The sequence below is a fragment of the Pundamilia nyererei genome, unplaced genomic scaffold (assembly GCF_000239375.1).
Source record: "Pundamilia nyererei isolate P.nyererei 1_Seehausen unplaced genomic scaffold, PunNye1.0 scaffold00181, whole genome shotgun sequence".
Taxonomy (NCBI): domain Eukaryota; kingdom Metazoa; phylum Chordata; class Actinopteri; order Cichliformes; family Cichlidae; genus Pundamilia; species Pundamilia nyererei.
This window is the reverse complement of record NW_005187582.1, coordinates 149,191-161,988: the sequence shown is the minus strand read 5'-3', so window position 1 is coordinate 161,988 and position 12,798 is coordinate 149,191. Positions and strand designations below refer to the sequence as shown.

At 42.7% G+C, this 12,798-nt stretch overlaps 1 protein-coding gene across 1 annotated transcript in view; it reads left to right on the top strand.

The window, feature by feature from the left end:
* Positions 1–6,969: 6,969 nt before the first annotated feature.
* The window catches only part of drd4b (dopamine receptor D4b), a 17,693-nt gene continuing 11,864 nt past the window's right edge, over positions 6,970–12,798 (top strand). Inside the window, exons 1-3 of the mRNA XM_005746665.2 lie at positions 6,970–7,521; positions 9,349–9,461; positions 11,102–11,694. Of these exons, the coding sequence (XP_005746722.1) occupies positions 7,273–7,521; positions 9,349–9,461; positions 11,102–11,694 (955 nt within the window). The 5' untranslated portion in view covers positions 6,970–7,272. The remainder of the gene's footprint in view (positions 7,522–9,348; positions 9,462–11,101; positions 11,695–12,798) is intronic.

Below are 12,798 nucleotides of genomic sequence, written 5' to 3'. Positions count from 1 at the left end.
GAATCAATGTTACGGAAGTGGAGGAAGCGCAGTTTTTGGCTTTCCCCATATTTCAAAAGTGCTTCATCTCTTTGCTATGACTGTCGCCCGCCATAATTTGCAGATGATAATGGTTTTAGCCGCCGCTATGCTTTGACCAAAACAGGCGCAGCTTGATGACATCATCAACATGCGCTATCGGATATAGTCAAAATCTCTATCGTTGGCCAAATTTATATCGTTTCTATCGTATATCGTTTCTATCGTATATCGTTTCTATCGCCCACCCCTAATACAAATGTAAAAACATTTTAACAAATGTTAAAATAATGAAGAATCTTAAAACATTCAATTTGGCTACATTTTCAGGTCCTCCGTGCTTTCAAAGTCTTTCTGTCCACTGGCCAAATGTTTGGTGTAGAGGTCTGAGCACTCCTCACTGCACTGCCAGCATACACTATGCTGTTAAACTTGTGTTTTGTAGTTTTGTCCTTGGAATGAACCAGTTTTTGTCTGAGGATCTGTCTGGGTTAGAAGTGCACTGTCATGTTTGGAGAAAACTCTCCTGAGTCTCTGACAAACCTGCTACATAAGGGATGACAGTGTTGTAAATGGTATATGGACTGGTTCTTATGTAGCGCTACTCTTTACACAACTTGTGCATTCACACCAGCACATTGTTCTAAGTGCTTTCTAAGTAGCATTCACACACATTCATACTCCGATGCATCGGAGAACAATTTAATATCTGGCCCAAGGATATTTGGCATGCAGACCAGGAGAAGCCAGGAATCGAACCACCAAGCTTCCGATTAGTGGATGACCTGCTCTACCGCCTGAGCTACAGCCACTCCACTTGTCATTCTGTTTCTGTCTGGTTGGTGTCTGACCTTATTTCCTGTGTATCTTGTAGGGTCCTGATCCCCCCAAGTTTGTGTTCCAGAGGGTGGTGGGAGTCAAAGAGTAGGTGTGTGTGTCGGCTTCTGGTAAACTGAAGTGTTGAGGCTTCCATCTTCCTCGATGCGCACGGCACAGTCCAGACATGGCAAACTGTTATCCTTCCCTGGTGAACTTTATATTTCTATCCACTGAGTTAATGTGAACAGTGAAGGCTTCTACTTATTTTGACTCCAGGTGTTGTCCACATATCTGTATCAGTGGCTGGGTGCTGTCCCTTTAAAAGAGCCAAGAGCCTTTCCTTCCACTTGCTCCATGTAAAGGATGCCTACAGTGGGTGACAGTGGGTAGTCCATGGCACATTCATGCTTCTGTTTGTAGAAACCCTGTATCTAAAACATGTGGTGATAAGGCAGAGGTTAACAGTGTGCAAATTGGACTGGAGGTAAAGCTGTTTCTGTTGTGTAAGAAGCTGTTGCGATGCATTTGTTTTCTAAAAGTCTCCACTTGGACACAGCTACACTGTAGCCTGCATATGCTTACATGTAGCTATGTACTTGTCTCTCATAGTAGATATCTAATTGGCCAACTTTCCACGTTCTGTCTCCAGAAAATAGAAAATAAATTGTGCAACATTTGCTGTAACTTAGCAACACAATATCTGTTATCTGTTATCTCCAGCATGATCAGGCCAGCTTTGATGGTATCATACTGGTTCTGTATACACTGGTATCCCAGATGTCATAAAAGAAACATGACATATTTGGGGTGACCGTGGTTCAGGTCACCTCATCTGTAACTGGAAGGTTGCCGGTTCAATCCCCCAGCTCTCTCTGTCCTGGTCGTTGTGTTCTAGGGAAAGACACTTCACCCTACTGGTGATGGCCAGACGATGGCGCAACATGGCAGCCTCGCTTCTGTCAGTCTGCCCCAGGGCAGCTGTGGCTACAACTGTGATTTGCCTCCACCAGTGTGTGAATGAATAGTGGAATTGTAAAGCGCTACATAAATGCAATCCATTTTTAGATTATAATAGTGCAACACAGTATAGCCACTCATTTTCTCTCTCTCTCTTTGAAAATAATAGAAAAACTGTTTCTATTATAATTTAATCTGTTTAGTCAGGTTATACTGGACTCCCCCATATTGTATTACCTCATTTTCATTAGGCCAGCGTTCTGAGATGGTAAGAGTTCTAAAATGTATTGTTGACTTTTAACATGCAAGCTGTATATATATTTACCTAGTAACTGATATATAATTATATTGATTATTACTATCTTTGCCAAAGATGGACCACATTCCTGTAGAACGTGTTTGCAATGGTTTTAGCAATAGTCACAAATAACAGGGAAATGCATACATTTGTGTCAGATAATGCAGCACAGACTCATCGTGGGCAGACTGTGCTTGCTGCCACACGGCAGGATCCTCCAACCAACCCCCAGGACCAGGACCAGGTCAGACTGACTACTTTTTCTTTTCTCACAGCATGATTATTATGGTTGTGTCCCAATGCAGGGGCTGCATCCTTTGAAGGACCTGGCCTTCGCGGTCTGCGTGGGCCGGGTCCTCTAAAAACTGAGAAGGCTGGAAGTGCGAGGCTGTGAAATTGGACAGTCTAGCCTTCAGATCTGCGTCACAGCTGTCTCGGTGGAGTTTAATAAACTCAGCCGTCTGCTCCTTACTATCTAAAATATAACAGGACACTGGCGTAAACTCTCGAACATCTCACACTTCTGATAATCAGTTGTGTGCTTGATGTTTATTCAGCTGTGTAAAAACTATAACTTTAATCTCAGCCAAACTGATTTACTCAGGAACAAATAAAAAACTGAAAAAAACCAAACAGTAACATTTTTAGTTATCTAAGTGACTTATACATCATGTTTAACCTGAGTAGCCAAAGACCGCAGGGGGTTGAAAACAATGAAGCCGGGAGTTCACTGTTCTCGCCGGCTCTAGTGACCTCCCAGGTCACCTATCGAGCTGGTGGGTAGCAGACGTCTCCGAAAACATCGGAGCACTTTTGCAAATATGTGATGTCTTGATAAACCGAGCAGATATTTGAAGTTTACACAGCTACATTCTCGCCTGAAAATATCTTAAAAGTTTATTTTGTGACCCAGAAAGAGTAATAAGAGTAATATTAAAACTAAGTAGCTGCCACCATTGTTGGAAACTGAAATTGGCTGGGCCGCGCTATGAATTCTGGGATATGGTGGGCCACAAAGGACGCACCCCACCCATCCTTCAAATCTGGGGAAAAGGAGGACGCTAGTGATGCGCGAATCATGAACGAATCGTTCAATACTCGAGAATCACTTTACTGACTCATGAATCATGAACGAATCACTCAGGACTCACTCACCCCCTCCCTCCTGGCTCACAGCTTCTTCTTCTTCTTGGTTGGCAACCAATGTTAAGGAGCATTACCGCCCCCTGGCTCACAGCTCAGTGGACATTTAGATGAGAAAATATATATTTGACACATTTAAGGAAAATACTAATAAAATAAAAATAAACAAAATAAATGTTCCCTTTAGAATTTTTTTTGCTCTATAAAATAGTTGTTTTCTTTTAGAATCACTCATCTTAGCAGTAAGATTTACATGAAAAGAGAAACAAATTAAGTTTGAGTGAAAATGTAAATTTTTTGCACTCTCTGGTCAACTGACTCAGTGAATCAAATGACTCAAAAAAACCGATTCACTGTGCAAAAGGTGTCTACTTTCGGTCGAAGCATTTTACGATAGTTATGGGTCAGAGTATCATTTAAGATATCTCTTAAAATGTTGGCAATAAAGAAACATATGTATATGGTAAACGGTAAATGGCCTGCATTTGTATAGCGCTTTTCTAGTCCCTAAGGACCCCAAAGTGCTTCACACTACATTCAGTCATTCACCCATTCACACACTGCCGATGGCAAGCTACATTGTAGCCACAGCTGCCCTGGGGCGCACTGGTGCCACCGGGCCCTCTGACCACCACCAGTAGGCAAACATGGGGTTAGTATCTTGCCCAAGGATATTTGGCATGCAGCCAGGAGGCAGCCTGGGATCGAACCACCGACCTTCTGATTAGTGGCTGACCTGCTCTCGAACCACCGACCTTCTGATTAGTGGCTGACCTGCTCTGCCACCTGAGCTACAGCCACCCCGGGGATAATGTAGACAAAAACGGAAAAAAAAGTTAGTTATTGTTCAGGACTCCCCGATCCTTACTGCACACGTGCAAAGACGGGACCATACAAATGGGGTCTACCCGATCCGTACCGCGCATGTGCAGAGGTTTTTTTCTTCTTCTGTTTCGTTTAATGGCAGTTTACTCCCCAGTGTACGAGGATACAGCCACCTGCTGAGCGACCGAATGAACTATCATCATTACAAATCGTGTTTCTATGTGTAAATTTGATTTAGCGATAGTCGAGTGTGTTTATGCTTGTCTGTGCAGAGAGGATTGTTGGAATAGTGATGATGATGTCCACTATCACTGTCGATTGTCAGTAAACACTTAATCTGGCTGATGAATCTTCACGTGACACATTACTAAGTCAGTATTATTAACTCTGTAATTAGGCGCCATTCTTCTTATTTTACGTCGCTGTTGTTCAATCGGGTGAATTTTATTGTTCTCCGTTGAGGAGAAAAGCGTGATTTTGTTTGTATACGGAGGTATCCATTGTTTAAATGTCCCGGGCAGTCGAAAAAGAGGTGTCGAGAGGTGCTAACTGGGCGCTAACCGTGTCTCTTCAAATATATTAACTGTCGCAATGTTGGTAAAGAGAAGAAGTGACGTAAGATTTGCACACGCGTGGTACCGATTGGGTTTCCAGTACAGATCGGGTAGTGACCAATAACTGTAGAAAACAGTCTTTGGTAGCGACACAGCTGTCGACAGCCTTCGTCGCCTGACTGTGACATAATCGGCCTACAAATGCGGCCTCCGGAGGATGCAGCCGATGTTTTGGGACACAGCTACAGTCTTTGGTAGCGACACAGCTGTCGAATTGGGACAGCCTTCGTTGCGTCGCTGTGACGTAATCTGCCCTGAAATGTGGCCTCCATCGTCACAGGACGATGCAGGACCTGAATTGGGACCAAGTCATTGATTGAGACATAGCATAAGTAATTTCTTCTTCGTCTTCTTCTGTTTTCCTGGCAGTTGGCAACCCATTGAATTACAGCAGGTAGTTGTGCTGCCCTCTAGTGGAAGAGAATATAATTGTGCTGCCCGTTACTAATCAGGTGGAAGCAGATAATCTTCCATGGCACACCTTTGTGCCACACCACAGTGGTTTGGAAACACTGCCTTAAGCAGCCACATGTAGCAAAGGCCTGCTGCTGCTGGCTGGGACTGTTCATCACTGCAGTAGTGAATACACTACAGGGTAATTTACAGGGCCTGGTTCATCATTCATGAATATCATGTAACCCCAGCAAGATAATACCACCTATCAAAGTATCCAAAGAAATGTCTAGGAAACTTTAAGTGAAATGCTGTTACTGACCTGGTCATTTGCAGTGTCCACATCAGTGAATAGAAGACACACCAGGTGTTATCTCAGTGAGTCAGTGTGTGATTTTACCAACAGCGATCACAGGATTTCCCATTTTGGCATAATTCAGTTCTACTTCCTCACTCTAACTTCAAAGATGGGAGCGCTACCCTTGAAGAGCAGCAGTGGAAAACTTTTAATTATGAGACTTTAATTAAAGTATGGAATAGAGTATTCCTCTACTGATGCGTTTCCAGGACTTTCAGTTTCAATCTGAGAAACAGAAAATTCCTAAGAGCAGATAGTCTTTAAAGGCGGTGATGCAGGCAGCACTTCATTACACATGACTGTGAAGCTCATTCTGCTTCTCAGACTCTAGCAGAATGACTTCAGCATCAGTTCCAGTATCATGATAACTGCTCATCGGGGCATATCCAATCAGTCATTCAGATATATGTCAGTCACCATATTCCTGAAATGTGTATTCAAGCATGAAAAATAGCAGAAAGAATGCCCAGCAATGGCATTAGATATGTGCAGATATCAGTAATGGCAGCCTTCATGGTTCAAGCGCCATATTATCCACTAACAACGCTAACATTTACAGACTCTCAGCAGAGCCGCCACTGCTAAAATTAGTTTTCTGAAGCCTTTATTTTCATTTGCTCATTTCTAAGCCACATATTTGATCATCAACACACGAAACAAGTAAAATCCAACACTGCCAAAATGCCCATTAAGTACTTGAAATGCTCATCATGTGATGACCGCCATGTGATACCCGGTTAAACCCAATTATATGACTTTAAATATAGTGCCAATATAGAGAGCTGCAGGCTTTTTTTGAGATGAAGAAGAAAATTATGAAAAAATAGGAGACTGCTGTTGATGTGAAACTAAAAGAAGCAGCTGAGATAAAACCATAAACAGTGTAAAAGATAGATGCAACGATCTTCACATTACCCATTTGTTTCTCATGTTGCAACCACATGTAGCACACTAGTGGCTCTATCTTATATATGTTGTACTTCATTTACCATAAATAAATGTTAAAACTGAGATTATTATTGTTAATAATATTTTGAAATTTGATCCAGATTTGAGCAAAGTTGGGACAGGGGGTTACAGAGCATACACCTGTGCAGCATGTTTGGGTTATAACTGCAGCTTATTACAGCAAGTGTAGAGCGGCGCTTATATGAGCGCAGTTTGTGTTTCACCACTTTGGTCTCACTTGTTGCTGACGTTTTCCTCCTCTTCCTGATTGGCTAGCTTCAAAACTACTTGAATACTTTTAGAAAAAAGATCGAGTTCAAATATGTGTTTGAAATATGTCTCATTGTTGCTCAGTGTAGCAGAAAATAATCATTCCGATTATATAAACAATTAACGAATGACTTCATGTAAAGTCTTTCCCATGTACTGATATTCAGAGCTGCAGTTTAGTGTAAGAAGTCTACATATGTGAGGAACAGCTGATTTCCACACTGTTTGCTGTCTCGGTCGAACCTGATTTGCCAACCTGCTGAGGCTGTTAACACATAAGCAGATTTATCCGGTTAAGCCGTTGCCTTCTGATTCGTCCACTTTGCACAGCTACCCCTTCAGTAGCGAGCAATTATCAGAGAATCCACATTTGACAGCCGGTCAAATTTGAAGAAAGGGTTCCTAAGGGCTGGTAACGTGGTTACATCGAGCGGTGTGGCTTTGCGCATTGGTTTCAGTGCGCACACTGGGCGCCGTGGATGCGCGTCCACGGAGAACAACTTAGCCCGACTTCATCTGGAAACCTTCTGCTTTCCTTAACGGCTTATAGATGAAAACTACCCTGGAGGAAACTCTTCGTAGGACAAGGAGCCCGTCAGTCTGCGGCGCACGGCGCAACACCGGCGACCATGTCGGACAACTTCACGGATTTTAACAACGACACCCTGCCGGCGGCCGCCGTCACACATTTAAACTTCCCAGCTCTCATTTTCGGGATTTTCTTGATCATCGTCGTCACCTGTGGAAATGTGCTCGTGTGTATAAGCGTTTACTTGGAGAAAGCTTTAAAAACCACTACAAACTACTTTATAGTGAGTCTGGCATTTGCAGACCTGCTGCTGGCGGTGCTGGTTCTCCCTCTCTTCGTTTACGCAGAGGTAAGAGCCGTATTACCCAACAGGCTTATCAGGTCAGCATTTAGTACAGCATGCGTGCAGATGAGTCTGACTGTGACTCGAAGAAAGCGTCAGACAGAAGATAAGCAGGTATCTCTACATCTCCTGCAGTTCAGATGCAACATTAACCAAGAGGAAATGAAAAAAGATATAAAGACTGAAGGCCGCACAGTGTGGCTTCAAGACTTCACAAAATCCAAGGTGCCCATAAGAACTTTAAAGGCCTGGAGACTATAGACGTAATAGACGTAACCGAGACGTACAAACCACTGTGCAAAAATAGCAAAACTGGGGGGAAAAAAACACATGCTTGCTACTAAAAACAGTAAAATGCAAACTTTAGACTCCAAACCCGTCTAAAATACCCTTAACCTCATAAGACCCGAACTCTTCCACAGCATGCATTTTTAATTTCTCTTTGCTATTTGGGCTGATTGGGACCTGATGAATGTAAAAACAAAGAATTTTTTTTGTTATTTTATCTGATTTTTGTTTCTGAGAAAAATGAGAGCCACATATGAGGACATCGGTTTTAAATTTCAATAGAACAGTGTCAGTAAAACGTCCTCGTTAGTGGACATCAGGCCCTTGTAGAGCAAAATTTAGTATTTTGGTCTAGACAGCCCAAAATGTGATGTCCACATATGTGGATGTCAGGAGGTTAAAGAAAAGAGCATGGAAACACAGAAAATAACAACTCCAAATATATGGTAAATGGCCTGTATTTATATAGCGCTTACTAGTCCCTAAGGACCCCAAAGCACTTTACATATCCAGTCATCCACACACTGGTGATGGCAGCTACATTGTAGCCAGAGCCACCCTGGGGCGCACTGACAGAGGCGAGGCTGCCGAACACTGGCGCCACCGGGCCCTCTGACCACCACCAGTAGGCAACAGGTGAAGTGTCTTGCCCAAGGACACAACGACCGAGACTGTCCAAGCTGGGGCTCGAACCGGCAACCTTCCAATTACAAGGTGAACTCCCAACTCTTGAGCCACAATCGCACACAGATGCACGCAGATGCAAAATAACAAAGATGCAAACAGAGATACAAAAGAAACTGCAGAGTGACAAAATCAGCACATATCGGTAAAATGATTACCAAAAGAAAATGGCAAAGGGACTGCAAAAAGATGCAAAATGTGACGCTTCAGTTTCTAATAATGTGTGAGCCCTAAAGTACTAGTGGACAGAAAGCTGTTGTCTTGAATTCAGGTGTTTATTAATTATAACAATTCTGGAGGATTAACACTCAGATTGTTGTGACTTAGCGTGGTAGCTAATTATACTCATCAGAAAAAGAGCATCATAAAACAGAGACGGCTGTTCGTCTTTCATCAGGATAAATAAAGACCGAGGGGAGACAGTGGGAGCTTTATTCTGGTGTTGAGAAAAGGTACGACCCATAATTCACAACATCTGCAGGCAAAAGACCAGGATGTAGCCTTGTCTTCAGTATCAGGAGCCACCTGCCTGCATGCCTGCCTGTCTAAATATAATAGAGACGCCCTGCTGAGGCTTCCCCTTAAATCCTCCTTAACTAGCTGCATTTGAGATCTTGTTATCTGTGCCAGTGGTCACAGCCAGTTAATCTTCACACCAGTGCTTTGTCCACATACAGTCACTGGATTAGAAAGTCTGTCTGAAAGTTAACACCTACTGTGCTCGCTGAAGAAGTCAGGGGACAGAGTCATGCTTCATGCAGGAACGTTTTTGGCACTAAGACAAGAGGATTGGGAATATTTGCAGTGAGTTTCTTTTGACTCAAGGTTTGCGTGTTTTTGTGTTTGTTTATGTGTGTGCAGTTTCAGGGTGGAGTCTGGTCCTTAAACATGCTGATGTGTGATGGCCTGATGACCATGGATGTGATGCTGTGCACCGCATCAATATTTAACCTCTGTGCTATCAGTGTGGACAGGTATACCTCTTTACGTTGCTCCTACATGCTTGCTTTTACTGTCAAAGGAATTTGATGAAGATGAGTCTTAAAGGTGAAAACTAACAAAAACACAGCAGATACTGTGATTAATCCTTCAGCTGTTCTGGACACAAATACTTGCTACAAAGAAGAAAACGTAATATTAAAAAGGGAATTTCATCATATAGTTATTTCATTCAGATAACAGTGTAATCCAGATATACTCCTCACATTTTGTTTCCTATAAAATAATTAAGTTCCAAACTGAAATTCAAGTTAAAAACAAGCATTAAAACGAATGTTTCGTGGACTTTCTGTATCACCACATCCACACTAAACTGAAATTTCTCTATTTTTAAAGGCCAATGTCAGGTTATTTCAGTCTGGTGAATTAACCATTAATATGGCTGTTGTAGCTTTATGGGTCATGCTAACTTTGCAACTTTGGTGATTTGGAAGAGAACTCATCATTTACGAGAGAGCATGAAAAGGTCCAAGGTCACTGCAGCTTTTCAAAAAGCCTGATTTACTATAAATCATTGCAGCTAAAATAAAATGACAGAAAATATAGCTGCTTAGGACGGATATATTCGTTTGCCAAGTTAAATCAATGTTGAGCCATGGGAGGTTGTAATGAATCAAAATTGTTTTTTGAATTCTCTCAAAGGCACAGCCACCACAAAATATTACTCTTGAGCACTGCGGCCAGTGAGTAAAGTCATCCTGAGTTCAGGATCACCATCAGGCCGGGGTCCTTCTGTGTGGAGTTTGCATGTTGTCCCCCGGTACTCCCACGTCTCCCACAGTCCAAAGACATGCAGTTAGTGGGGTTAGGTTAAATAGTTATCTGTGTTAGTCCTGCGACAGACTGGCGACCTGTCCAGGGTGCCTCACACCCTAAGACTGCTGGGATAGGCCAGAGGAAAAGCTGCGTGAAAACCTTACTCTGTTTAACATCAATTTTTTTAATGAAATTTTCATAGATGGGCTAAAAATTTTGTCCCTGTGTTTGTCTAAATGTCAGCAGACAGTCATCCAAAGCCTTTAATAGACTGAGTCCACTTTACAAATGACTGTCAAAGCTCCCAGGTCTATCTTTTTATTTAAAACCTCCAAACAACGCTTACGTACCCAGCGTGATCGATCAAGGTAAAAAGTATAACTTGACAGTAACTATGACTGAATTAGTCTCCGGAGTCTTTGCTCAGTGACACGAGGACAGAGAATTATTTTTGTAACTCAGAATAATTCAGCTTTGACACTGAAATTTACATTTTTAACCTTATACATTTGAAGTAACAGGAAATACTGAAATGAAAATCATGCAATATAAACTCTGAACAGCTGTGTTACTGTAAGAATAACAGTTTTTTCCAGTGTTGTGAACCAGGCTGAGACTTCCTGTCAGAAGTAGACAAAAGCTAAATGTTTCCTAGGACAAAGTTTAGATTATTTTACTTCTTTTACTTACCAAAAGACTATTTACCAGTATTTAATGTATTTAATGATAGCTTTACTAAAAATGATTAGACAATCAAATTTGGACTACACATAGACTACGAATGGAAACCAAAATGCTTCCAAGCGCTTGAGATCATGATGTTAAACATATCCTTGTGAACGCTTCTTTCTTTCTGCAGGTTTATTGCCGTGTCCATTCCACTAAACTACAACCGCAAACATGTGGACCATCGTCAGATCATCCTGCTATCTGCCACCTGGCTGCTGGCCTTAGCAGTGGCCTCGCCTGTCATATTTGGCATCAACAACGTACCTAACCGTGATCCCACAGAGTGTAAATTGGAGGACAACAACTATGTGGTGTATTCCTCAGTCTGCTCCTTCTTCATTCCTTGCCCCATCATGGTCCTGCTCTACTTTGGGGTTTTCCGCGGGCTGCGTCGCTGGGAGGAGACCCGTAAGGCCAAACTACGAAGCAGCATCGAGGCCTGCAGGAAGCTGCAGCACGCCGCCATCACCACGACCCTCGCCCCAGTGCCGGGCACCATCCCTGGACCTCTGCCCATGCCTCTGCCCAGGATTATTGAGAGAGATCTAGCCCAGTCTCGCATGGATGATTCTGGCGACTACATACAACAGGAGATTCCTTATCCACGGCAGTACAGAGAGAACTCGGTGCCTACGCTGACCTTCAGCCAGCAGCAAATGAAGACGAGAGCCAAGCTCAACAGCAGGGAGAGGAAAGCTATGAAGGTCCTGCCTGTCGTAGTAGGTGAGTGCCTTTATTGGTGAGCCAGCAGCACCCGAGGACCGTTAGTGTTACCAAGCTTTAGTCCAAATCAGTGTTTTACAACTCTGGGTGGATAGTTGACAGAAGCAGCGCTGCTGTGATAACCTGCACTGTAGGATTTGATCTGTAGCTCCTCTGCCTGCTGTCGAAACACGTTGACCTAAGTGTTCCTGTTATTTCTAGCAGGCTTTTTGCTGTCGCTCGGTTTACGTTCATTCATCCGTTCAATCATTCACATCAATGATTCGAGTCCACAGGAGGTTTGTGTTGTGATCGCTAAAAAGGGAGACGAATCAGAGTTTCCTGAGCTCATTTCCTGTTGGTCAGCTGGCATCAGAAATGTTTTGGGAAAAGCAGAAAGCAGCGTGTCACAGTTCTCTTATGATGCCTCCGTCCAAGCACGCACGAGCTGTGCTGCAACCTCAGAGGCTGCAAATGAAGCTGACATAATTCTGGTGTAAGCCTCAAGTATAAATGAAATCAAGTTAAAACTGATTTAGGACACTTTCTCATGGGGAGTATGACCTTTAATACAAGTGTAACAGTGAACTAGGTTTTATAATCTTTCTAATCTAATCTAAATAATGTTAGCTGAATGTTGCTGTTGAACACTGTCCAACAAACGAAAGCCCGTCCAGGGCTTGGTTTATATTTTTATGTATCTCTTCCAATAACATGGATCTTTTCCTATTATGTGGCTGAGCTTCCATAGTTACTCAATTACAGCTTGTTGGACAAAGATACTGAAACACAGAAAACTGCTGTTTCTTCTCATTTTGGTTACACAAACAAGCTTGTATTGTGCAATTCTGTCACAGATTATAAACCAGTGACACACCTGCATAGCAGAATCTAGACTTACAGGCCAACAATCTAGATGTCCAACCGCAGCTGAACTGAGCAGAGACCGAATGTGGAGCTGCAGATTGGAGCAGTGCAAATGCTGGAAGAGAGCGAGGTCGATGGCAGACGTGGACAAGATGACACATTTTAATTGTTCTACTTTTACAGTAACTTATTAAAATGTGTTTCTTATCTTGTTGTAGCCAGCTTGAGGTTATTTTTAAAGTACAGGCAGGGGGGGGG